At 41.5% G+C, this 27,540-nt stretch overlaps 1 protein-coding gene across 1 annotated transcript in view; it reads right to left on the bottom strand.

Annotated features, from left to right (window-relative positions):
• Nucleotides 1-27,540, bottom strand: part of METTL2A (methyltransferase 2A, tRNA N3-cytidine) — a 91,669-nt gene that overhangs the window by 44,382 nt on the left and 19,747 nt on the right. The window contains exons 3-4 of the mRNA XM_069237984.1: nucleotides 23,152-23,528; nucleotides 14,157-14,206 (exon numbers count right to left, since the gene is read on the bottom strand). Of these exons, the coding sequence (XP_069094085.1) occupies nucleotides 14,157-14,206; nucleotides 23,152-23,528 (427 nt within the window). The remainder of the gene's footprint in view (nucleotides 1-14,156; nucleotides 14,207-23,151; nucleotides 23,529-27,540) is intronic.

Here is a 27,540-nt window from a genome sequence, read left to right as displayed (position 1 = left end):
GTGGAAGAAAGAGGACCATGGGGTAATGAAAAGAAAGAAGTTCATCGGCAAGATAGAAGTGAACAAGTGAGAGAAATAAAGTAGTGAGAGACAGGAACGAATGGAAAGAGAAAGATGTGAATGGGCAAGAGAAGAGAAACAAAAAAGAATGTAGTAAAAGAAGGGAGTGAGAAAAAAAGGTGATAGAGAAGGAAAAGAAGGATTGAAAAGAGAAATAAAAGACAATAGGTGATATACTCATAGATTAAAGAAACGAAAAGAAGCCAGCAGATCCAAGAGCAGTGAAGAGAAAGTCAAGAGAAGAAGATCGATTAAAGAAAAAGCAAAAAGAAAGCTGTGAGAAGCCGAATGGAAAAACAAGAAATGGGTAAAAGACTGAATGAAGGAGCAAGATCAAGAAATATAAGAAAAGACAGATATGATAAGGTGAGGAATGAGAACAAGAAGTGCAAGAGATGAGAAAGAGAAACAAAGGAGAAAAGAAAAAAGGAAAACAAAAAGAAAGAGAAAAAAGGGATGAGAGAAATGAAAAAGAGGAGTAAATAAATGGGGAGAATATTTAAAAAAAATATGGAGAGAAGAGTCAAAGAGACCAGTAATAGGCAAAGGATAAAAAATGCAATTGTAGAAAAGAGACAAAGACACACTAGAAGGATAAATAATGGAGAAATAGGAGAAACAAGAAAGACCAGAATGATGAGAGTGAGGTGAGAAGAAAAAAAAGCAAAGAAGAGAAAGAAGACAAGAGTAATGAGTCACTTTCACCTACACCTTCTGCCCACACATGCACTCCAGCCAGGGGGCCCAGGGTGGCTCTTTCTAACTGATTAGCTCCCTGGTGGACACAGTCCACAAACTTCTCGGTGCAACATTGTGGTGGGAACCCTCAGAAAGAGTCCTCCCTTTTAATTATGTCCATTAGTTCTCTCTCCTCTGCTTATTCAACGGGCAGGTCCTTTCCAGCTTTGTCCACCATTGTGCTTTCAGAGATTCTTTAAAGCTACTTCAGTGCACCAACCAGCACATAAATCAGATTTCCCATCAGGGGATCATGGTCCATAATTTGGGTCTTTCTGGGCACCTAACGTTTGAGGGTTCTGTTAAGCACAAAGCATTTGAGTCAGCATTCTAAAAGCTAGCTACCGATTCAAATGGAAGCTGGCTCAAAGAATAACTGTCTTGCCTCCAATGAGACCGCCCACACCCGATCCTTGAAGGCTACGTATAATGCTGAGGTACTGCAAAAACATAGCATGTATTTCATGTAACACGGAACTATATGAAAGTCAGTTGTGCTGTCTCCTTAGAATAAAAGGTAGTAGTTTCAGGAATGCAGCTACTTCGCACCTTTGGGATATGACTGAAGACCCCACTATTGAAGAAAAAAAGAAGAAAAAAAAACAATATGAAACTTACAGACACACACAATGGGACTACGCTTCCAGGCATATAGATCGGGTCATATTAATCAGAAGGCATGTTCACTCACAGGACACAGAAGGCAGTGAACAGGTGTTCCCCAACATCACCTACTGTCTCATTTTGAGCTCTAATGATAAATGCTGACACCAAAAGATCCAGAAAAATAGTCCAGCAAACCAGCTACATTAGCACTCTGAAAAGACCGCTAGGAAACATGTCAGGCCTCTTTAAAACAACTTAAATATACAAAAGTCCACAGAGTCCCATTACCTATCTTTCCCAAAAGACATTTACAAGACCTCTGCGAGGCACATCTAGATGGCTAATGTGGCAGCAAATCAAAAGATGCCTTTTCTTGCCTGCCCTGGTACATAGTCTATACAGGGTACAGGTAGTGACGTGGCACAACTTGTTTGTCATTTACAAACAGGGATGATGTAGTGATGTGATGCGTATTTGTATGCATGGGTTGAGTGGGCATGCTGTAGGACATTATTGGATGCTGTGGGAATGTGATGATGCATGGAATGTTGGTGACTGAAGGGCCATAGTAGACTCTGTGCTGGTATTTCAACTGAATAAGATCAGGCCTCGAAAAATCATAACAATGTTACTAGACCTGCAGGACCTAACTGTAATGTACTTGACCCGGAAACAGGTCTCAAATTGTGAGATCCTAGGCAAATATTGTATTTTACAAGCACCTTTTTCTTCATTCTCACATGAGTGCACCTTCAAATATGTGAGTTCAGCATTTCTGCTGTAAAACAAAAATCCTCTTTTGTTTGATTAAATACACTAAACATTTGCTCCATGTATAATAAATCTAGCCACATATAGGGTACACCTGATCCATGCATGACTTGCCTCTTAGTTTACTAATAGCTTTGCCGGTGTGTTTCTCAGTTTATGTTTAAACACTCACTTTTAATAAATATATTACTAAAGCATGATGTGGTAGTGCACTGGCACTTACAGACCGTACATTTCCAAGGAATGTCCAAAAACCTTCCCACTAACTTTTAGCTTTACTGATAAAACTATATAGTGTATTAACAATTATATGTGAAGTTTGGGTTTCAGAAAACATTTATCATTTGTACATCACCAAGTAAATCACAAAGCAGTACAAAATGGTTGTTCACAGCTACAGAAATATATTTTAAAATGTTTGTAAAGTTGAGTTAGTTATATAAATGTTGTGTGTTAGGAAAAACCTGCTACCAAAAGCCTTTCATTTCACAAAGCACTAGGAAAAGTATTTGCACTGCAAGAAGACAAACTGACTTTTGACCTCTGTCTCAGAACACAAGGCAAATGTGACAAGAATAAGATTTAAAGGCATCTTAATTGCTAATTCAGTTTTTGACTGAACAGAACACCTGAATAAAACTCGCCATAGTCGAGTATATTTTTCGAGCCCTGAAGATGCAGTCTTGTAGAGATCGCTAGTTGCTCGGAGCCATTCTTGCCTCCACCCAATCCGCATAATGTATAGTGCCAACGTCTTGCGTCCATCACTCGATCAGTATCACATAAGGATAAGAGCTATTAGCAACCAATGTGCTGTAAAGTCTGAACATACCTTTGCTCCCTATGGCTGACTGGGTGACTTGTGTCTGTAGTGGATTATGGTTGGAGAGTTTAAGAAGGTTGCACTATGTGCTTCCAAGGCATGACACAATTGCAGATATTGAAAAAATTGTGGGTGATGCATGTTGTATATCCCCACCAGAAACGAGAATAGTCAGATATTGGTCCCTTCTCAGATGTCTCCCAGCCTGGAGCTGCTATTGAGGTCCCATGCTCTAAAGCCAACTAATTTAACTGTGTGTTCCAACCAGGAGCCCTCCCACAGTGGTGTTTCTACTGTTGGAACTCTGTCCCACTTAATCCATTAGAGTGCGTGATGCCAGCAGTCAGGGTTGTGCCAATAGTTGGGGGATAGGAGATCGAGTGCATATGCACCCTGTATAAATGTGTAAGAAGCTGTGCAGTTCTATGCACTCCAAATGTTCTGCCACCATAAGGTCATCATGGTTAGAGAATAGTCAACATTCACGAGGAGGATCTGTCTTGCCCAATATTATAATTGGATATCTGCTAGTCCCAGGTGATCCTCGTAAGGTGACAAGGTGCACTTCCTATACGCTATTCAAGGATGCTTACCGGCCCATAGAACCCATTGCATTGCTGCACGTAGTTTTTTTTTTTTTTTTTAAAGGACTGCACAGTACATATAGGAAGTTCTGGAGGGTGCAGAGTAGTTGGGGAAGAGAGAGACGGCATTTTAAATAGAGCCCCCATACCTGCCACATTGATCGGCAGCAAGTGGCAGGATTTCATACCTTGATTATTGTGGGTAAGTAAAGGTGTAATGGTCAAATCCCACGCTCGCTGCTTGTCAAGGGTCAATTGCATGCCTCTGTGCTTAAAATGGTCTGAGACCCAACGCAGGTGAATGTCAGTGTGGTCGCTGGACACTGGCAAATAGGTAGTCTTCATCCAGTTCACAGATAAGCCAAAGTGTTCTCTGTAAATCTGTAGCCTGCTTATTAGGAGGAGTAGAGACTGTGGAGGAATTGCTAACATATATAAGAAGACGTCAGCATATAGTGAGGTCATGTTTTCCCTTGAGGATGGTCATAAGAACCCATGCAGTTGTGCATTAGGACAAATCCACTTCACTAGGGGTTCTATTGTTAAAGAGTGAGAGAAGTAGGGTTAGGGGCACCCTTGTCTGATTCTTTCTGCAGTTTGAAAAGGTTCAGGCATCACGCTATTAGCCCTTATGGGTGCCCAAAGTACCTTGTACAGTAGTTCTATATATTGGTGAAAAACTGGGCCAAAGTTTATACCCTTCAGGAGTCAGAACATAGAGGGCCACCTGAAAGTTTATGGAAAACCAAGGCTCACTGCTTCCTGCCATCCAGTCACCTGGTCAGGGCTCTGTTGACTCATCTCAGGCAGTGTGGTGTGCTGGAATTAGGCAGGAAGCCTTTTTGAGCGTAACCAAGCAGATGCCATACATAACAGTCTGTAATTTGTTGGCCAACACATTAGCAACTATCTTGGCCTCCAGACTAATTAAAGATATAGGGAGATATCATCCGTAGTCATCGGGAGGCTTCCCTGGCTTCAGTATCACTGATATAGTCACCCCCCCTCAGATCCTGGTATACTAAGAAGGTGGAGGGTGAGGTGGGATGCGTATCTCAGAAACATCTCTAAGGGGAAGCCATGAAGCCCAGGAGTATTCCTGTATGGTATGCTCACAAGGGCCTTCTTTATTTCTTCCTCGCTTAGTGTTTTTTTCAGACATCAAGGATCCGCAGAGGAGGGGCTACAGATGATTATGTCTTCTATAATTGGTCTTGCGCATCAGGACCACTTTTTGTGTGCAATGCCACACCAACACACACTAATATATATATATATATATATATATGTAAAAAATCTATCTCAATAACTCTTTCCAAGAATCTTATTACTGTTCCAGATGTGACATCTCTTACACAGGCCACTTCAGACCACATTGAAAAGGTACCCATAGCCACAAGCAAATGGTGACTCCTCTCTGTAGAGGCCCCACAATGTCCACTGAAATCTCTTCCCAGGGTCCACAGAGATTTCCATACAAAGCACATAGGTGGAACATATGGCTTGAATGTTTGATTACTGACCTCACATTCCTCATGACCCTAATGACCATTTCCACCTTCCGATCCAGACCAGGCCACCAAAAATCAGCATGAAGTTGCTCCTCTGTCTTCACAACACTGAAGTGCCCTTCAGGTGCTAAATCCATAACCTTGCTTATGAGTCTGGTGGGCACTCCAAGTCTAGTCTCATTGAATAGGACCTAATCCCTCTCAGTTAACTTCTCCTTCACTTGAAAAAAAAAAGATGAAGTTCCAGCTCCAACATCTTCTTGTCTGGTCACCCCTTAACAAGTAATAACTACATTTCTTTAGGAATTCTTTAGGAACCAATTCTGTGCTAACTCAGTCTTCCACTTATCCTCCTGGCTCGCCCCTTTTGTTACTACACAAACATTTTAATCAAAGTACATCTCATCCTTCATAATATCTCCCTCAAAAAGTGGAAGCAGTAGGCGGCAACCTTTGCAGACAAACTGCAACACACTTGGTAGTACCATGAATATATTCAGCATTAGATGTATATTCCTGCAGCTCAACAACTCATCTTCTGATGCACACACATAAAGAGTTGAGATCTTTTATGTAAAAATCTTTCGGAGGTTTATGATCAGATGTAATTATAAATATGCAACCCCACAGAAAGCTTGTATACTTTTTGACAGCCCAAAAAACAACCAATGCCTCTTTCTCTATGTAGGAAAGTGCCACTGCTGGCATGGCTAACCCCCACGTGTTGCCTAGTGTTGATGCCAACTTTGATTGAAAGTGTGCTGGGATCCTGCTAACCAGGTCCCAGCACCAGTGTTCTTTCCCAAAATCTGTACCTTTGTTTTCACAATTGGCACACCCATGGCACACAGTTAAGTCCCTTGTAAAAGGTACCCATGGTACCAAGGGCCCTGTGACCAGGGAAGGTCCCCAAGGGCTGCAGCATGCATTCTGCCACCCTAAGGGACCCCTCACCAAGCACATGTACACTACCTTTGCAGCTTGTGTGTGCTGGTGGGGAGAAAAAGGCAAAGTCGACATGGCACCCCTCTCAGGGTGCCATGCCCACAAACCACTGCCTGTGGCATAGGTAAGACACCCCTGTAGCAGGCCTTACAGCCCTAAAGCAGGGAGCACTATACCACAGGTGAGGGCAGAGCTGCATGAGCAATATGCCCCTACAGTGTCTAAGTACATTCTTAGACATTGTAAGTGTTGTGTAGCCATATTGAGTATACGGTCTGGGAGTTTGTCATTACAAACTCCACAGCTCCATAATGGCTTCACTGAATACTGGGAAGTTTGATATCAAACTTCTCAGCACAATAAACCCCCACTGATGCCAGTGTGGGATTATTTATTGAAAAAAGCACACAGAGGGCATCTTAGAGATGCCCCCTGTATGATAGCCAAACTGCTAGTGTAGGACTGACCGGTCTGTGCCAGCCTGACACTTTCAGACAAGTTTCTGACCACATGGTGTCAGAGCCTTTGTGCTCTTGGTGGTCAGAAACAAAGCCTGTCCTGGGTGGACGTGCTTCACACCTCCCACCTGCAGTAACTGTAACACTTGGCAGTGAGCCTCAAAGACTCAAGCCTCGGATTACAGTGCCCCAGGACACTTGAGCTATTGGAGTTGCCCGCCCCCCCCGGACAAAGCCCCACTTTTGGCGGCAAGTCCGGCGGGAAAATTAAGGAAAGCAGGGAGGAGTGACCACCCCAGCTAGGACCACCCCTAAGATGTCCAGAACTGAGGTGATCCCCTCCCTGCATAATCCTCCATCTTGGTTTGGAGGACAGGGCCCAATAGGGTTTGGTTTGTGCCCCCCTCCCCAAAGGGAGTGGGCATAGGAAGGGTGTAGCCACCCTCAGCGACAGTAGCCATTGGCTACTGCCCTCTAACCCCTGTAATCTTGTATTTAAGGGCTTCCCTGAACCCAGCTCACCAAATTCCTGGCGACCTGACAAGAAAAAGAAGGACTGCATAGATGAAGCCTCCAGCAGAGAAGAAGGAAGACGATAACTGATTTGGCCCCAGCCCTACCAGCCTGTCTCTTGCTTCAAAGAACCTGCAAAAGAACAGCGATGCATCCAGCGGGACCAGTGATCTCTGCCAAGCTCCAGAGAACTGCTCTGCACTCAAAAGGTCCAAGAACTCTTGTGGACAGTTGCCCTGTCCAAAAATAAACAACAACTAAGGACTCCAACCTCACTCCGAATGGGTGAGTCCTAACCACTCTGCACCCGATGCCCACAGCCCATGTCCAGGTGGCCCAACCAGCTAGAGAGGATTCCCCAGGTGATTCTGAGCAAGTGCCCACCCTGGGTTGACCTCTCCACTCCTCCACAACGACGCCTGCAGAGGGAATCCCGAGGACCCCCCTGACCGCAAAAGTTCCGGACAAACATATCCGACTCCTAAAGACACACTGCACACGCAGACCACAGGCCTTGGAGAACGTGACCTCCAGTGAAGCCACGTTCAGCAGGCGGCCCTCCTCCATGTGGTTTGCCCGAGTTGACCCCCTTGACCTCGCCTACAGCCTCTGAGTGACCCCTGGGGACCCCTCATAGCTAATCATTGGAGACCCGACATCTTGTTTGCACCCTGCACCCGGCCTCCCCAGTGCCACTGAGGGTGTATGTGTGGTGCCTACTTGTGGCCCCCCAGTGCTCCTCTAAACCCCACAGGTCTGGTCTCCAAAGACGCAGGTACTTACCTGCCTGCAGATCTGAAACCGAGTGCCCCCAGTCTCCAAAGGTGCCCATGTTCATTTTGCCCACACTTTGACCTTTGCATCCGGCTGGTCCCGTGTTGTTGGTGATGGGTGTTTGGGGTTAACTTGAACCCCAATCTGTGGACTTCATAACCCCCAGAGGCTGGAACTGTAAGTGTTGTACTTACCTGCAAATCGATCTAACTTTTCTTCCCCCAGAAACTGTTTATGAAAATTGCACTGTCAAGTTTTAAAACAGATTATTGCCAATATTTCCAAAACTGTATAACTTAGCAATTTCAAACAAAGTACTGTTGATACATGTGTGAACTTGAATCTTGTGGTTCTAAAAATAACTTAAGAAAATATATTTTTGCTATAGAAGAACCATTGGTCTGGAATTAAGTGATTGAGTGTGTGCTTGTTCTATTGTCTGTGTGTGTGTACAACAAATACTTTGCACTACCCTCGGATAAGCCTAACTGCTCGATCACACTACCACAAAAGAGAGCATTAGTATTATCTACTTTATCCTGTGTTAAGCCCCTGGGAAACCCCCGGACTCTGTGCACACTATATCTCACATTGATATAGTAGATACAGAGCTAGATTCCTACACTCTATGACTGAAAAGTTAAGTTCAGCCACTTTCAACATTCTAGAAGCAGAGGATATACCCCACTTTCACACTCACCTTCCTTTCGCAACAAAACAGCACCTTACAATTCATATCTGTCAACAATTGTCTCTACCCGGGATAAAAGCTTTTAAATCCAGGCGCAATTGCTGATCTCTCATAAGGTGTTTATATTCCTCCTGGCGTATTATATTCCATGGAAAGTCCTCTCCTCTCTTGCACACCTCTCTCAGTGCTAGAGTCTTGTCAGAAAGATTGGGTATGAAATAACTATTAAACTCCACCATGCCAAAATAAGACTATTTCCTCTTTACTTCCCAGACTCAACAGATTACAGATCACTTCCACTGATTTGTTTCTTGGCCTCACCCCATTCTGAGAGATGGTATAACTTAAACATGCTATCTCTTCCATTCCAAACCTGCAGTTGCCCGCCTTCAGAGTCATGCTTACATTTTCTAGTCTTTCCAACAAACTCTGATTGTATTCATCCCCTGTCCTTCCAAATACGAGGACATTGTCTTGGAAGTATTTCACTCTTTCTGAGTCCTCTTATCAAATGTCTTTAGAAAATACATCCTGCCACCAACATGAAAATAAATTTTCCTCCATCTTCCTTGCACACAATTGTGACTCTGTGTTAGGATCAAGAAATCATTTTGGTGAGGCCATTCTAAGATTCCATGGTTGAGGGATAAGTAAACGTTTCATTCCGTAACTCTGTCCTTGAATTCTATAATAGTATGGAAATACCGGAATGTTTTCAAATACGACATACTCAATAAGTCTTATGTCCATTTTCTTGAGGTTCACACTTCCTGCAAACAAATCTTTGTACATATGCAACAATATAATAAACAATCGCAAGTAAGAATCAAACATAAGTCCAAGCTCTCTGTACTCAATCTCAATCTCGAGGGATTTTCCCCATGCTCTTTACTTACCAGGGCAAAAACAACAGATGATGGACGGAATGCAGAGCAAATCAAACATTCACCCCCTGTCACAGATCTAGGTTTAATCCATCAGTTTTTTTGCTTGCCATGCCAGTTTGGACCCAGCCATATGCAAATCAGTCTTGACCCTATTCCCCATGGGAACAGTCCAGTCCGAACTGCCTAGCTGATGAAGGGTGAGACTCTGAAACCGGTCCTAGGATGCTTGTTTCCGGTCCATGGAGGACCTGGCTTGGCATTTCAGGCTTTTCCAACAGGTGTGAGGGAGCCAACAGTTGACAATAGGGGAACAGCAGTGGTAATGGAGTGTAAGGAAGCACTGCTCTATTTAGTAAACATCGTCATGAGAGAAGCAGAGTGCTTTAGTGAAGTTGTGAACATGGATGAGGGACTTCCAAAAAACACAAGGATTCACTGTGGAGAAGGTTACTTTCATCTTGAGGGTGGTAATGAAAATGACATGGAGTTATTATTCATATGTGTATCAAGTTCAGTGTGAGCAGTAGGTATGACGCATAACAGCACTAGTGTTTTATACTATTATGTGATGGTAATGTTGTACTTGTGTCTGTGGATCTTAGTTCAGTACAGTTTGATTCAATATTTGCAAGACTGATTTGAGAAGTCTTTCTAATGTTTTAAGAATTTTTACAAAGTTAGCTTGTCTGTACAGGGATAACAGGGCTCGAAAAATCATAAAAATGTTACTAGACCTGCAGGTTGAGTAACTTGAATAATCTACTCGGCCTAACTAATGTACTTGACCCGTAAATGGGTCTCAAACTGTGATTCTAGGCAAATATTTTAGTTTACAGAGTCACCTTTTTCTTCACTCTCACATAAATTCACCATATAAGAGCACCTTTAAATATGCGAGCTCAGAATCTCTGCTGTACAAAGAAATCTTTTTTGTTTGATTAAATAGACTAAATGCTTGTTCCATGTATAAAAAAATCCAGCACACTTACAGGAGACACATGATCCATGACTTGCCTCTTAGTTTACTAATGCCATTGCCATCAGGGCAGGAGTGCTTCTCATTTGATGCTTAAACACTCACTTTGATGTGGTAGCACAGTGTAATTTATAGACAAAAAACGGCCAAAAGCCTTCCCACTAACTTGCAGCTTCACTGATAAAACTATATAGTGTAATAGTATGTGAAAATTCGGTTTCAGAAAACATAATTATCCTTTGCACAACACCAAGTAAAGTGTTCTGATTTCTTTTCATCCAATGAAATTATTTTTTTCATCACACAGAAGTACAAAAACTGGGCTTTCACAACTACTGAAATATATTTTGAAATGTTTTACACAGTTGACCTTACAAAATCTTGGAACTCTGCAGTCAGAAGGAAAATAAATTGTAAGAAGACAAACTGACTTTTGACCTCTGTCTCTGAACACAGAGCAAATGTCACAAGATGAGAATAAGATTTAAAAGCATCTTTTTTGCTCATTTATTACTCCTTCAACACCTGTTCTTTTCCAGCTCGCCAGAAGGGGCGAGTAAGCCCTAAAAATAGCTCGACCTGATAAAATATATGACTCGCCATAGCGAGTGGATTTTTCAAAGCCTGGATATTTATGCCAACGATTAGGTATGATTTCTAAGGTTATATTTTTGGTTGTTGCAGTGGTTTATCTTTATAGTTTTGGGGCATACACAATTTTGGGATGTGTGCCTGGCATGCTTTTTTGTGCAACACTTATGCATGTTGCTGTATAAGAGTTGCACTTGTGTTGGTTGATGCTGTGTTGTGAACCTGAAGTGGAGATTGGGGAATTCCATCTGTGTTGTGGATTCACATACTTATTGTGAGGATCCTTGTGTGCAAAGACTGGAAATAGGAGTACTTTGTCTCAAGTTGAGAAGCGTTGCGTAAACTGAGGCTCTGGCTGAGCTCTACAAGGTTTGTTTTCACACCCAATGGTGTTAAGAGTGAACTTAGTTTCAATGCAACAGCAGTCAATGTGAAACACAGGCTGTTGCAGCCCCTGCATAAATGAGGTGGTGTCAATGCTTTTGGGTTACTAAAAGGGAGTAGTGGTAATCCAAAAACGATCATTAATGACTGACACACTCAACATCACTAGAAACAGAAAATGTATTTCAACATATTTATTTTAAAATATTTACTCTAAAATGCCGAGATCTAGTGCACATAATATTGGTAACATCACAGAACATAATAAAAACCAGCTTAGCTTTTTAATAAGAGTGAACATAAGAAAAAAATCTAACAAATTTATAGCCTTTACACCCTCTCTGGGATAGCTTTAAGCAGTATGCTAGTGCTAGCAGATGAATAAAAATTACGCCGGATCTGCGTCTGCGACCTGGGTTAGAGGTCAAGTTGTAATCCCTATATGTTGCATCTTATCTAAGATGGAATTTGCATTTACCTTTGGAATGTTTTGACATAATCATATACATAAGTGGATGTACTAATAAGGTGAAAATATTTAAATAAAAACTACATTATTAGGGTTATGGTTGGTATATGACTGAAGAAGGCACCTGTCCCACTGCACTGGGGGTTTTATTGATGTCTGCATCTGAATGACTTGACACTTTCATAGTTCTTGGAAAGATAGGGACATATGTCATCTGTGTCAAAGACATACATGTGGATGATTCTGCATACTTTGAGGAAAATGGCAGGCTCCATTGTCGAAGATGGCAGCTTCTGTGGTCTAAAATACCAGCTTCTATGATCGAAGAAGGCAGCCTCCATTACATAGCATGGATTTGGGGCCAAAGGTAAACAAGCTGACTAGGCTAACTAAAACGGAGATATTAACTAAAATGGAACCTGTCCTCGATGTGTTTAAGAACCTAAAAGTAAAAGAAAGAAGCCTAAAAGCAAGTCATTAAAATAGATCTAATAATATAATTATGGAGAGAAACAGTCATTAGATTTGTGACATTCCTGGAACAATTTGTAAGCTAAGTAGTCACTAGAGTATCATTAAATGCGTTTTGATTGATCTTAACAGATATATTCATTTTACATTTGCAGAATAAAAACACATGCTAGGAATGTGCATTTGATGAGATAGTAATGTTCAATGAGATAGTTCAATAACCCATGTCTTCAAACTGAAATGAAAAATGGGCTTCAGCGTTAGAATACATGACCCTTCCGACAGTGATGTGGTGTTGCTAGCATGTGCTAATGGAGCAGATGAGGTTTGGTGTGCAAGCGGGGAACCTCAGTTGCTAGTGTTTCAAAAGTAGGCAAGAGTAGTTCCATGTCACAAGGGTATGGGCGGGGTGTACCACGAAGTGTATGAAATCGGTGATGAGTAATACCCAGCTGTGTGGCGATGCACGGGAAAGTACCTTGTGGAGTGGAAAAGTGTGAAAGAGTTGTACGCTTTTGCCTGAGGATGCATGAGGAAGTACCCTGTGGTATGCAAAAGTGGGGAAGATTAGTATGCTGTTAAACAAGGGTGGTTGGGGAGTATTCTGTGGTGTGCGTCACTGGGGAAGACTTGTATCTTGTCATGAGAGGAAACATGGGGAAGTGTAGTACCCTGTGTATTGGGGCCTGAAGCCACAAGTACAGTTTCACAGTGCTCTGGCACGAGTTGCAACTGTGTACGAATAGGAGGTTTCAACATGTGCATGGTACTCGTGGCACAGTACATTAGTGTGAGGTGTACTGTGTCTATTTTTTTTTTGTTTCATCTATATGCGCTCTGGGACACGTCATCATTTTCTACAAATGGGAGGATTTAACAGGTACATGGTACTGGCTGAGTACATTGGTGACTGTCATGTGTGTGTATCTGAATGCATGCACTGGAGCCTCAGTGTTTGAATGTTGTATTTTCAGAAGTTGCAGTCTGTGCCTACTTGAGGCAATCATCATGTGTGGGAAATGTTCAATCTGATGTATGGACAGTTTCCAAGGGCATGGTGAAGGCGATCATCTTTATGTGCGTGAGATGTTCTATATGATGTTTGTGAAGATTCCGGAGAACAGGGTGCTGAGTGAAGATTTAGGTGCTTTCTTTGGTCTGGTAAGTAAGTGATCACATTGGTTTGGCCAGCTAATGTGACTAGGTGCGGGGTGTGTTGGAGTGGCGGAATTGTTGTGTGTGTGCTGGAGTGCAGAATCCTTGTGAGCAAGAATGCATTCGTTGTGGAAGGTGGAGAAGGTGTGGGTTTGTCATGTTGTGTTTAGGTTGTTAATGCATTGGTTTGAGATGGGTACCACGTGTAGAGAAAGAGGATGATGAAGAGCCATGGCATGTTTGGTTTGTCCTATGTGTAAGTAAGGTGAAGGGATTATGTAGTGGTGTGATGTGTCTGTGTACGCATGGGCTGAGGTATTCTATAAATTGTTACGGGACGATGCTGTGAGAACGTGATGACGCATGGAACGTTGCTGTCTGTGTGAAATCTGAAAGCGGACTACAGTTGGAGCTAGAATGGAGCTCTAACAGGACCTAGTATGCTGTAGCTGCAACCTTGGGGTGTAACATGGAATAAATAACTTACCCCCTATCTGAATAGTTCATGTAAAGTTTGTGCCCCTCAACATCATCAAGACACTAATTTATTGCAAATGAAGTATAAGCATTGCTTTAAAAAGTAAATCCTCTATATACTAAGCTGCTGCATTTCCAAATGGGAATGCTGCTGTATTTCCTTCTGTAGCTGAAAGTGGAAATGAACCATCAATGGCAACTAGTTCCAAGCGGCTATGTGAACTGCAAAGTTAAAGGAGTTGAATTACAAAATAAGAACACAAATAACTCACTTGTTGGTCTTTAGGATGGGAAAAACTGTATTGCCGACTCCACACCCGACCTAGGGGATAAAATACATGTCAAAATTCCAATGGTTTAGATAAAGCAAACGGGAAGATAAGCATATGTGTTCTACTATCAACACATTTTAATCTGGATTATATGCAAGCTTTTTTGGGAGGTTTTGCTCAAAAAGCTGCACGAAATGTATATTTATTACTAGAATGTGTCAACATCAAATTATTGAATTGTAAGTGTAACATCATATTTAGCTGTTTTTATATTGGTTTATATTTTATGACCTTTGTTTATGTTCTTTTGTTTTTTACTGAAACAGGCATGGGTAAGGCACAAAGACTACATAACATACCACCTGTGGTAGGGGTTGCTCAGTAGTCCTATCAATCTTTAATAACAAAATCACTCAGATCTAGCATAATAAAGCATAATTATGCTACTTAAGTTGTATAATTCATTGGGGTCCAATTGGACCACATGTCAATCACTTTATAGAATCTACATTGCACTCACACGAAAGACAGCCAGCCTTCCATGGCAGGCCACAATCCCCCATTGGGAACAGAAATATCCATCCCAGAATACCCAAATGTACAACAAAGAATCAGAGGCAAACTATAGCGTTCACTGCTATCCTGACCCCTAACTCTTTAGCCATCAAGGAACATCTTAGTTACAGCCTCTTGTACAAAAATATATTTCTTGCCACAGTGATTGGCCTTAAACGTCAATGGATAACATATCATAGTACACATGCTAAAAGAGTGCAGTTCTTTCTTAATGAACCACAGGGCCTAAGATGGCTATCCCTGCCTCCCAGTCCCAGTACTAATGGCCTGATTATGTGTTTGGCAGCCAGGCCATGTGCCTGCTTGCAAACTCTTACATCCTTCTATTAGAAAGTGTGAAGTTAGACACACACACACAAAGTGTTAGCATTTTGACCGTCCCCTATCTAGGTTGGCATATTTTCCTTGGTTATGTTATGGTTGCTGTTATGCCTACATGTGACTTGAGAGGACACATTTTTTGCCATACTTAGTTTGCATTGTTTGTACTTTAGTGCTGCCAAACTTATAAACCTGACATAAAATTGGTGATCAGATACTATAAGAGGCTCTGCAACAGAAATATCAGAGGTAATGCCGGTTTGCGGATGACAAGCCAGTGACACTTGGGGATTGCTCTAGGGTTCCCGAAAGTGGCACAGAGAAGTGGACTTCAGTTTGGTTCGGTTTATCATTCCCAGGCAAGGGCTGTGATAGAGAATAGCTAAACAGTTATTTCTTACTGAGAAAAGGCTGTGCCATCTATCTTAAGAAACTCGATTTATAGGTTTGTTATTTTGTGCTTCAGCTAAATCTGAACATAGTGTTTAGGAGTAGCAATAGGGCGTTAGGAAGCTGGAAACTTGCTAACCATGTTAGGAATGTGCATATTGTTTTTAATGGCCATGTCAACCATTGCTGCATTTATTTTCACATTCTTTTTGGTTACCGTTCATATTTTATGCAGTAGACAAATCACAGGTTTCTTAGAGCTATTTTGAGGATGTTATTCATTTATAAAACAGGGTTTGGAGTTCTGCTGAGTCCCTGAACTCATCTGGAGGGACTAATTGTGACCACAAAACACTACCCACACAGTGCTACTTTGTGGGTCAAAGTCCAACTGGATGTCTAATTCATGTGGTGCACTGAACAAAGTCCTTCTACAGCCGGTTAGAAATCTGCCACCTAAGGCTCTGGAGGGGTGGGATTGGGGTGGCACATCCAGATCGTGACATTCCATCACTCTCCTTCTTTCAGGGATGAGCCACTTGTTACCTTATATGATTCTAGAGCCTTAAGGCATGTATCACACCCCAGGAGCCTGTTGGTCACCGGCTAATCTTTGTCAGGGTCTCCATCTTAGCCACTATCGACTAGTCAGTTTTTGACAAATCCTCTGTTTCGGCGCACAGGCTTTTGTGAAAAAAATATTTATGGACTGTAGCAGAATCCTTTTGCTTATCAAAAGACCTGCATCCAACTCAATCTACAATTCACTGAAAGCACACTCCTTGTGTCTCTCATCAGGAATATGGTCAGGGGTTAAAATGCTTCACTTTAAGGCTCTTCTTAATTATTGTTTCGAAACCTCAGAGCAGTCTTGGCCCCCTTTCAATATATGTATGTATATTATAGTATAGAGCAAACCTATCTGGGGAAGCAACAGAACACCTTTACTTGACAAAAGTCCATGTCAACCTGAGGAGCACAGCAGCCTGTCCCTCAATGAAATTCCCAACACACAGGATTTCAGGGGCTTAGGTCACCCTACTCAACAGTCCAATGTCGAGATCATGGTTGTGAACATTTTTGCAAGGCAGGAGGAGACACCCTGCTCTAGGGCTCCTCCTGTGATCTACCTAGTACCAGGGTTTTGCTGCAGGTATGTGCTAATCATGACCTAGGCACTAGCCAGGGATCCATTCCTTCTGCGCACCCAGGATGTGGCCTAGTGATTAGGATCTGCAGACCAGGCAAGCATTGCCACCTTTGTGTGCCCATTGCATGCAGGCTGGCCAGGCAGAGGTCCAAGTGACTATCTCCTAGGAGGCAAACAACCCCAGCTTCAGACAATGCAGTCAATGGTCTTTCCTTGCATCATTTTGCAGCTCCCAGCACCTTCAACTCCATGCTGGGCAGAAAGGCAGCTAAGAAGGGAGCCAGCACCTTGAGCACCAGAAGGAAGACAAGATTTCAGCCATCGACCAGCTTTGCACATTAATGATTTTTTAAATTAAAAAAAAGCAACAAAAATAGTAATACTGCTCTTGAAGCTTTAGATACACAATGTATAGCCATGGATGAAATGAGCCTTCTTGTACCTTAAATTACATATGGATTGATCAACCAATAAAGGTTTTGAAAAAGTAAAGCAAATCCAAATGTAAGAGCCATCAAAATACTTCAAAAAGCATCATAAATGTAAAGGTAATACTAAATAAGTAGTATTGTTAATATACTGAAATAATGAAACAATCTTTAGATCTCACGCCAGGTTGAAGCCAATTCCACACTTTTAGTCCTGCACTTCAGAATGCAATATTACATTCCTCCTCAAGCAACAGCACTTAGAAGCCCGTGCAGGGCAGTGAATATAGGACTGCTGAAATGCTAAGCAACACTGCAAATATCACTGCCCCATGTCTTGCAATTCTTTAAAGGCCATCGCTGTTGGCTAGGTTTAACCCAATTAGACTCCGTGGAGTGTTACAATAAAAAGGCTTAGACTTGAGGTAGCAGGCAAAACTAAAAACAGAGGTTGTCACAGAAGAAATATTATGCAAAGCACCACATTCAGAAGTATACAAAAAGTGACAGATGGAATGCTTGAATTAATCTCAGCTACTGGTATTTACTCTGGCTGCATCCCAGTCCATAATTATTTTGCACACCATGCCAACTCAGTGTGGACTCATATAAAAACCAGTCTTAAGCCTACTCCTATGGGAACAGTGCTCACTGTGCCACTGGAAGCAAGCTACACTTGACTCAAGAGTCCCAATCAACGTGAATCCGATCTTGGGTTGCTTGTGTTCCGATTCAGGGAGGTCCAGGCCTGGCAGTTCAGGCTGGAACACTCCTACTGAAGCCCGGGCATGACTGATTGACTGGACCGGGATGTAGTCGCCAGGCAGTGGTTGTAAAGTTAGCTCAGAAGAGTCAGTGAGAAGAAACACAACAAGGCTGACCAATTGGTAGATGCCCACTCAGCTCCAGTGAGATGCCTCAGCTGAGCCTCGGATGGGAAGATCTATGAAAGGAAAAGAGTCAGAAAATATGGTACTGAATTTTGTTCCCTCCCTCTGCCGAAAGACTGGGTTCCAGCATGGCAGCCCTTTGAGACTACTCATTCCAGTAACAGAATAAGAACTTTTCCTTGTGATGTAATTATCAGCGATTATTAGAAACATTACAAATACTTGGAGGAGCACATATTGGCAATAAGTGGTTCAGTTAAGTTGTTTGGTAGTTACTAACGGGTGAAGCTCAAATACGAGTTCTAAAGGGAGTTACACGCCATGGCTGTCTACATGGGACGATATCTTTAGTTTGTTTCAGACCCCTATAAGACAGCTGACCTGTGGTCCTCTTATAACTTTTTGGGCTTCTGTCCTTCCATAATTAACCCCCTGCCCCTCTTCGACATCCGTTTTACTCTTAACAATGAACATTTTCGGTTTAGAACCCCCTTTCCAAGTCTGAAGTCTCAAATAACTTTGTCATGTCTCATGAATACAGACACCTCACTGAAGGAGCTGGGGGGGCATGGGCTCTGAGAGCCTGGAACCAAAAACTTCTCAGCAGGGTGGCCTAAAGTGGAGGACTACATACTTTAAACAGTAGGCTTATAAATCCCTGGTTGATGTATTATACACTATAACTGTACACAGAAAGTCCCCTGGATGTTTACAGTCTTATGCATTTCATGAAAATCAAACAAATTTAAAAGTATTTTAGTGAAAGAGAATACTGCGGATGCACATCTGGTTCAAGAGGAGTGAGCAAACTCCAAAGTTTGCATCTGCTTAAACACTCCCTCACATCTAGTAATAACCCTGCATGCTTTAAAATAGCTGTATTCCAACCTCTGTCCAACGGTTACCACGAGTCTCAAATGGCATTCTCAAAAATTCTTCAATGTATTGCTGTCAGTCAAAGACCTACTCACTCCTCTCTAATCAAGATTCTAGACTCTATACTCAACAAAAACAACTCTCACTTAAAGTCCAAATTACATCAAATCGGCCCATCATAAACATCTCTCTTCAACCCCCATACTCAGTGACCCATCTAATGCTTTTAAAGTTGTTAAGAATTCTAAATTACTTCATATTGCTACACATTAGGTGTTACCTATTCCCCACTTAGAGGGTTGTTGTCTGACCTCTCTGACCACTTTCTCTAGATCATAGGATTCTAGACTTTCAACACCCACACCCCTACCTCTGGGAGTCCTCAAATGATCACTCCAGGGTCCTCTCCTTTTTTCTCCCTTTACACTATCCCTCTTTGCAATACTATCTCCTAATCTGGCTTCTCCTACCACCTATCTGCAAATAACACTTACAAATATTTTCCATTTCCAACTGTCATGTCACTTCAAGAACTTACATCTGTATTTCTTACTGTTATTTACCACTTGATGACTTTACAGTACCACATACTTAATGCCTTAAAAACTGCCAGTTATTTTCTTTCATTGTTCACACCTACACACTTCCCTGGCTCCTATCAGTCCCTATCAGACTTGCTTACTTTTGCCTCCACAAGGTTTTTCTCAAGGTTGTGTTGTAATGAGTCGTAGATCAGTGTGTAATCAGCAAAAGCAAACCTTTAGTTGATCCCACTCTATGGTCTAACACATGCCTTGGACTGAAAGCAGGTAGACTCACTCGTATAAGCAAATAAGCAATTGAATGCTTTAATTAATCTCATCCACTAGAAATAACCATGGGCTGCATTTGTATTGCGTCTTGCTCACTGTCCTGCTACAGACAGTGTGCAGCTTTTTGTAAATGTACTCTAGTTCTGCTCTATTAAAAACAGTCCAGCACAGTCCAGCTCGAACAGCCGGGCAATGTTCCCTTTGAACAGAAACATAAGCAACCCAACTCTGGTTGCGGCCTTGTTGGGCTTCATCAGTAGTGATTAGCCCTGTGGTACTAAGTGACGGGCCTCTGTTGCACAAAGGGCATTTACGTGGGAGAAACAGACACCTCAGGGACCTTAAAATTAGCAAAATTAAAGGTGACAGCAAATTGGCAAGCACTGAGACAAGGCAGTGGAATTGTGGCTATGGAAACCCCAAATAGGGTAGACTGCAATGAGTTTTTTAGGAGTAGGATTACTAGAGAGAAAAAACACAGGAGTGTATTTTTCAATAAGCATGGGAAATAGTTTAGTGACAACTGAGCAGGATTCAAGAACTCTGGTTGTGCTACAAAACGATTGCCTATGAATTTACAAACTGGGTTTCCTAAGAAGCAAAAGGTCAACATTTATTATGTGATGCAAGATGGAATACAGTGTCTGATGCTACAGGATACTTGTTAGAGTTTTCTACAGAGTTTAAGGGTGGAAACTGAAGGACTCAGACATGTAATGTTTTTTTTACTTTAGGTGGGAAAAGCAAAAAAGTATTTTATCTCAGCCACTGGTAATTACTCTGGGCTGGATTCCAATCTATCATGTTTCACCCACTGCATCACAACAAAGCGGTAGGCTAGTTATAGCTATTCCTATAGGACCTGACAAGGGACTTAAATTGACTGGTGCCAGACAAGCACATCATATACACTAAACGAAATCAGGACCCATGCAACACCCTTAAACCATGTAGGTTTTTCTATTTCTTGGTCAAAGCACATGATTAGTGTTGGGAGTCTAGTGATGTGGGTCCCGTTAGGAATCGCATGGTTTTGTTCATTTGACACAAAAGCCCTTTCAAGCATGTACCTGGACCTGGACCTGGAGTAAATGTAGCTGGTAATCTATATACAAAAAGAATAAAGTTGAAACTTTCAGATCTTCAATAGGCTTTTGTGTCATGTTAGACTCCGACTGTGAAACATGCCTTGGCCAAAACAGAGCACAGAGGGACATAGCAAATAGGACAAGAGGTTACTGGGGTGCTGAAGGTTTTCAGATGCCTAACTTGCTCCAAAGGTCAAATAATTTCACTGAGTTAATGGTCTACACTCAGTGTGATCAGAATCATGCACAATAATACTCTAGAACATTGTTAACATTCTTTAACGCCAAGTGTGGCATTACTATGCCAATAATTAACTTAAATAGAAACGAAACTACTTCAAAAAATGAATGCTCTTGAAAGTGGTTTTACAGAAAACCTCTAACAAGAAAATACAACTTTCATACAGTGAAAAATCAGACTACAGATATTGTTTGGTTGTTCTTAAACATCCATCCATGTGAATTTGCTAAATAACTTTCAACTAATGACCAATCCCTTAGAAGAAATAGGTGGTCATGGAAGAGGCAACAACCTACAATACAAGGAGACGACGGGTGACGGGATCACAGAGAGCATGCACATTTTTGGCCCGCACATATATATTCCATAGCTCTCTTCTGGGAGCCTGACTGAAACTCTTCTCTCAAAAGACAACAACTATATACAACAGACAATAACAAATTTGTTTTAGGCACTAACTTAGTTTAATTTTGGTTAGTAGAGAACTAAAAAGCACTAATGTTAAAAAACAGTTTGGGGGCTTTATGAAACAAGTGCATGGTTTCATCACAGTTATCAGTGACCAGTAGTCTGGCACAACCATAGAATGACAACAGCCATATAATTCATGACAGCACTGCCAGTCTCTATTAGTGCCGGAGGTAGAGTGCACTGGCAGCACAACATTAGACATTGCACTATGTGCACAATAAAGAAGAGGTGGCTATGCTTCCAGGTTCGTACATCCTACGTATACATACAATTGCTAGGGGAAAATTATGTCTTATTGTTGTAAATAATGTTAATTGGGTGCCCTACTGGTATTACACCCAACCACCAAGGGCGTAGCTGCACCGACTGGAGATCCAATCAGAACTGAAAGGTTTATTCTGAATTACCAAGACACACCAAAATAGTCCCCAAAGTCCATATTGTATTAGAGTATAACAATAAAAGTTCTGAACATGTCTTGTGATTAGTTAGGATTTATTCTTTCCAAGGCATGATGAATCCAAAAACAACAGCCAACACATTTTACGTCATCAAGACTTTCTCAAGTCTGCAAGAATTGATATGCAAAAGAAAGTTCATTGAGATAGAATGACGATAACAGAGAATCAAAAATGTTGTTCAGGTTCCACAACACCAAATGTTAGTTTTCAACTTGTGTTCTTCACTTGCAAGAGATGGAGCAAGTTACCCCCTAAACAATGGTAGTTTTTTAATTAAGAGGAAATAATCGCACACCTCTTATTGATGGTGCTTGATGGTGGGGTTATGCAAGATTTTAACAATATTGTGTGCATGCGAAACATGATCGCAGTGTCCAAAATTGTCAGCCCGAAACACCCGTATATCACCGAACAGTGAAAGGAAGTGATGTTAATCCAAGGAGTCAACCACAGTCCGAGTGGTGAGAGTATGACCATCCTAGTGTGATGCTGGGTGAAGTCAAGTCAGAAAGAAAATATAAAAAAGACATACCATGTATTAGTAAAAACAAAGCCCAAACGTAATGCGCAATTTGTACTGTCTTAGAGTATTCTTAAAAAAGGGGAGGAAAAAAGGGGTAAACCAAGAACTTTCTTTTGCATATCAATTCTTGCAGCCTTGAGAAAGTCTTGATGACGAAACACGTGTTGGCTGTTGTTTTTGGATTCATCGTGCCTTGGAAATAATAAATCCTAAATAATCACAAGACGTGTTCAGAAATTTTATTGCTATACTCTAATATGGTACGGACTTTCTGGACTATTTTGGTGTGCCTTGGTAATTCAGAATAATACCACTATGTGCACAGTGCAGGTTATGGAATTTAACAAAAGGGAACCTCCAAAAAGCCTGCTCACAGTCCAATTATAAAGCAAGTGACAGATTCATACAGCTCACAAGGAAAGTCCCATCAACTGCTCGGACAGATGATGAAGCTTAAGATAGTTACCTGCTATCACATGAAATAGGCTCCAACAAAGTACATTATCTCCAAGAAATTCTCTATTTTCAGTAGTATCCCAATAACAGAGATATCTTGACATAGTCACTAAGTGAAATTTTCACACAAGAGCCCTACACAACCCATCAGTGGTAGGTTTGTAACACTTGCATTAACAGGGGTTTTAGAAGGGGAATATTCGATGCTTTCAATGTATAAATCATAAATGGCAAGTTTAAAAAAAGAAATCAACTCATATATCAATTTCACATTATAAAATGTCTGTTTAAAACAAAATCGTGAGAAGTTACCTCCAGGATACGGTACGAAGCAGAGGAGCCAGGGAAATCCTCATCACTAAGTTTAAGGTCTTCAATAGCAGGTGTTCCTGTCGACTCAAAAGTGGCCTCCAATTTCTGGGTTGAGGTATTGCATGTAAAGTTCTGTGCTGAAGATGCTGTGGTACCCAGAGCTTCCCCTTTACAGCAGAGTCTCTGTCCAGTGCACCCAATTCCAGTCCCCTTTGAGGACAGATTGTCAAGTGTAGATTTCTCTGTTTTACCCCGGCTCTGGTTTGGTGCAAGTTCAGGAAATTCTGTGAAAAGCCAATGCCTGTCTTTGAAAAATCGGTTTTCATGGATGGAATAAAATTTGTCCCAGAATCCGTGAGCACCAACTTCATATTCATCTGTGAAGGATACGAAAAATGTTACATATCAGTATCTAATGTAGAAAAATAATACTTAAAAGAGGCAATAGGATATTAAGAGATTTTTCATCAGAAACAACAGCTCTCTACTGAAGCAAGTCTAGCCCCTCTTTTCTTGATGACAAAGAACTCAGAGGGCTGTAATGATACTCCTTTCCTACAGCCTATTCTGAGGCCAACAGGCTCATGCAGAATACTGAGATTTTTAAGTTGCCAAAATCACCAGGGTGAGATATTGTTACTACATGACTGTGGTTTTACCATATGCAGTTGTGCACCCAATCCGTAATCTGCAAAGTCACACTGGGTATCACTGCACAGTTTCGATTTTACCACATTAAAATCACACGTTTCCTTTACATCTTGTCTCCTTTACAACTAGTTATTCCGACACAAACTCCTCAAAGTTATAGCCGGAGCGATTTGCACAGGGAAATACAATGGGTCAGAGAGGAGGTTTTGTCAAACTCTGAATCTAAAATGGAGTACAAACTTTTTTTCACCTAATTTCTGATTCCATTTTTGCGTGGGAGTCACTGAAGCCGGAAACAGCAGAACTGGGCTTGCAATGCTGTTACCAGCATGAAGTTACTAAACTGGTTAATGCATTTTGAACCACTTAGGAGCTTTATATGTGAAATTCATGCTAAGCAACACTATTACCATGAGCTCCAACCAGTACAACTGAAGGCTGATGCTTTGTTCAGCCGAGCAGGTAGATTTTGCCTACTGAAGTATCTGCAGATAGGTGCCTGAGCAAAAGTACTGATCAGTGGTGACCACTCATCTCATCTGTCCATCATTGGCTGCCATGAACCATGTTCTGTATGGAGCTCTTGCCTGTTCGCTAACCCAATCACCATCTGAGTACTTACAGCCCTGATACGACTTTGATAGACATGGCCTGATGAGGACTGCCAACAGACCCGGAGTGATATTTAGTAAGGTTTTCTAGACTTTGCTGCCCTACAATAACATGGACTTCCATGTTAACAGTGTGACACTGAAAAAGCTACATTCTTTTTTTAACCGCTTTCCTTTCATAGACTTTATGTGAATGGTTTGTGTTAGTAGCTTTATAGATTTAATGTGAATTGTCTTTTAGCTAATTTATGGTCGTTTTTATGAACATGGTTTGGTCCAATAATTTGCATTATTTTACATATTTAGCTTCTACCTCTGTAAATAGCCATAGTTCCAAATATTTGACTGGGTCTGCTTGCTTTGGGCCATCTCTCCACAGCTGGCGATCACGCTCACAAATGACAGGTGACTTTGCAGTGTCATGCCTGCACATTTAATCAGGTCAGCTTTTCATGATAGAAGTTTCGACTTGTACAATGGCTCTGCTTAAGTCTGCAGGTACTAGTCACATTGCAGTGCTTCCTAGCCCATCGTGGCAGCTGACCTCCAAGGCAGCTGCTTTTGGGAAAAGAAGAAAGTGCCCACAATCGCCCTGATTTCTCATACATTCTCTCAAATAACATAGCTACTGCTCATGAGCATCCTGTGTAGCATTTCTGAGTAATTATGCTTCTTTCCAGTAGCACTCTATGGATTGCTTGATAGGGAGACTAAAGGAAGTACACCAATCAAAGGGTACATATAAGATATACAAGGAAGAAGCAAACAGAACATTATGTCTTTGCAACATTTCCTTAGGAAGATAGCTCACGTTAGGGCAAGGCAGTGAATTAAGTCAGTGATTATTTAGCCCTAAACTATGACAGATCAAAGTATTTTACTCCTTTGGGGTTATAGGAGAAGGTGCCGATAAATTAGCATTCAGCAAGCACTCCCTGTATAAACTTCCAAATAGTTAATCTGACCAATGGAGAGTTGTGCGCCCCAACAGTTCTAGTCCCAGGTAATTTTTCTTACAAAATGATTTGCAATTTTGAGGTGTATCTCCTCCTTTTTATATATCTGACTGTGCTAGGGTAAGTCCCTGACTTCGGGAATATCATTTACAAACTTTTACTTCATACTTTGGGTAAAAAATGTTATCAAACATTTATTAAACCACTCATCAGAGTGGGCAAAATTAGAGAAGTTACTTCTGTAAAATCAACCAGGTTTTGGAAAGAGTTCATCAACCCCTGATCACGGTGCTACCCTTCAGGAGCTTGACAATACTCACTTGCAAAAACAGGGCACTGGACTCAAATACTGTTTTTTGTATTGTAAAACAGCTTTTGAAGCACACTAAAGGTGATGGGAGGAATGCTTGCAATTTGTCTAACCACTGGCAGTCACGCAGGGATACATCCTAATCCATCTTTTGCTCACCATGCCACCTCAGTTTGGACCCAGCCACAAGCAAATCAGCCTTGACCCTGCTCCACATGGGAACGGTCCAGTCCGAACTACCAAGCCAGGTCCTCCCTGAAAGGGAACACAAGCAACCTAGGACCGGTTTGCCCTAGTTATGGACTCATGCCAGGTACAGCTTGGTTCCAGTGAGCATGAGACCCATGTCTGGGCATACCCATGTCACTTAGGGCAGCACATAAAACACAGAAGGGATGATGGGAGGAATGCTTGCAATTTGCCTAACCACTGGCAATTGCTCGGGGAAGCATCTGACCCATTTTTCTTTTGCTCACCATGCCACCTCAGTTTGGACCCATCCATATGCAAATCAGCCTTGAACCTGGTTGATCAGGCTACCCTAAAAATAAAAGATGGGAGTTTTGGGAGAAATCGGCCTAGCCTTGTTACTCCTAATCATCCAAAGTAATTCAAAACTCAGAGTACAAGGTCAGACATAATGTAGATAGAACAGTTTCACCTAAGAGTGTAATCAATAAGAAACTGTGCTGAGGTGTGCAGGGGTTCCTATCTAATATGGGCTCCACTGAGTGACCTTCCTGGATGGCTATGGAAAAGGCCATTCTTTCCATCAGGGGTTGCCATCTGCAAAAATATCTATCAGGGAATGACGCAGACATCTATGAGACTGGCACATAAATTGGATGAATGCAATATTAAATTATATCATGGAAACTTACACCAAAATTAAAAGTAGGTGATTTGCTAAGAAACTAAAGAAAACATTTTTTTAAACATTTTGGATGGATGGGTTTTTACTAACAAGGGATTCCTTCTTTTATCATCTGTGAGGAACTGTCTCAGAGCATATAACAGGGGTTCCCTAAAAGAAGATAATACTTGATTTACTAGATCAAAGGTATTCAAGGAGGTCTTCTGCAAGTGTGGATTGTTCTTTGGATCCTCTCATTGAGGCATCTAATGGTGAAATGGTTGAAACTGCAATGGTGAGAGCTCCTTTGCAAGCAAATGATTCACCCAAAATTTCAGAGATACCAAAATATCTCTGCTTATGCAGAACACAGAGTCAGAGTCTTGGCACTTCCTGTTATTCTTGAAGTACAGACCGCTGAATAAAAAACCGAAATACTATTTTTGGGCAATGTTGGGGTACAGCTGGAAGAAACCAGAAGCAGTATACTCAAAGGCCTTATTCTTTGGAGAGGAAGATGACCTTGGCAACAACAAAGTGTGTTTTCCAGACAAAGACTTAGTGTTTTTGGCTAAAGTTATTGAATTAGCTTTTGCATGAAACTAGAAATTATGCATGCCATGAACCCCAGTAAGAAACCAAAATGGCACCCATCACAGATTGGGAGGCTCCTGGCAAGAATCTAAACTATCTGTTTAATTCTCAAATATAGCTGAAATGTAGGACGAGTGCTGTTACAACTTGTTTGCCCTGTTTGAAACGGCAAGAGCTAACCCACTCTGCAGTAAGAATGCCCAGGGATCATTAGTGCACGTAATGGGAGACTGCTAGGATTATACAATTATTTGAGGCAGGGCAAATATACTTTAACCAAGAATGTGCCCACTTTCTTTTAAGAGTGCATTTAACTGTGAATGTATTTTAAATATTTAAACAAATGGTTTACCAATTAATAACACTGTGCAAATTTTGATGGCTAAATTAATTATATTTAAGAATTATTACTTG

The sequence above is a fragment of the Pleurodeles waltl genome, chromosome 6 (genome assembly GCF_031143425.1).
Source record: "Pleurodeles waltl isolate 20211129_DDA chromosome 6, aPleWal1.hap1.20221129, whole genome shotgun sequence".
NCBI classification, from domain to species: Eukaryota; Metazoa; Chordata; class Amphibia; order Caudata; family Salamandridae; genus Pleurodeles; species Pleurodeles waltl.
The sequence above is the reverse complement of the archived record's forward strand: the minus strand, read 5'-3'. Positions and strand labels throughout refer to the sequence as shown.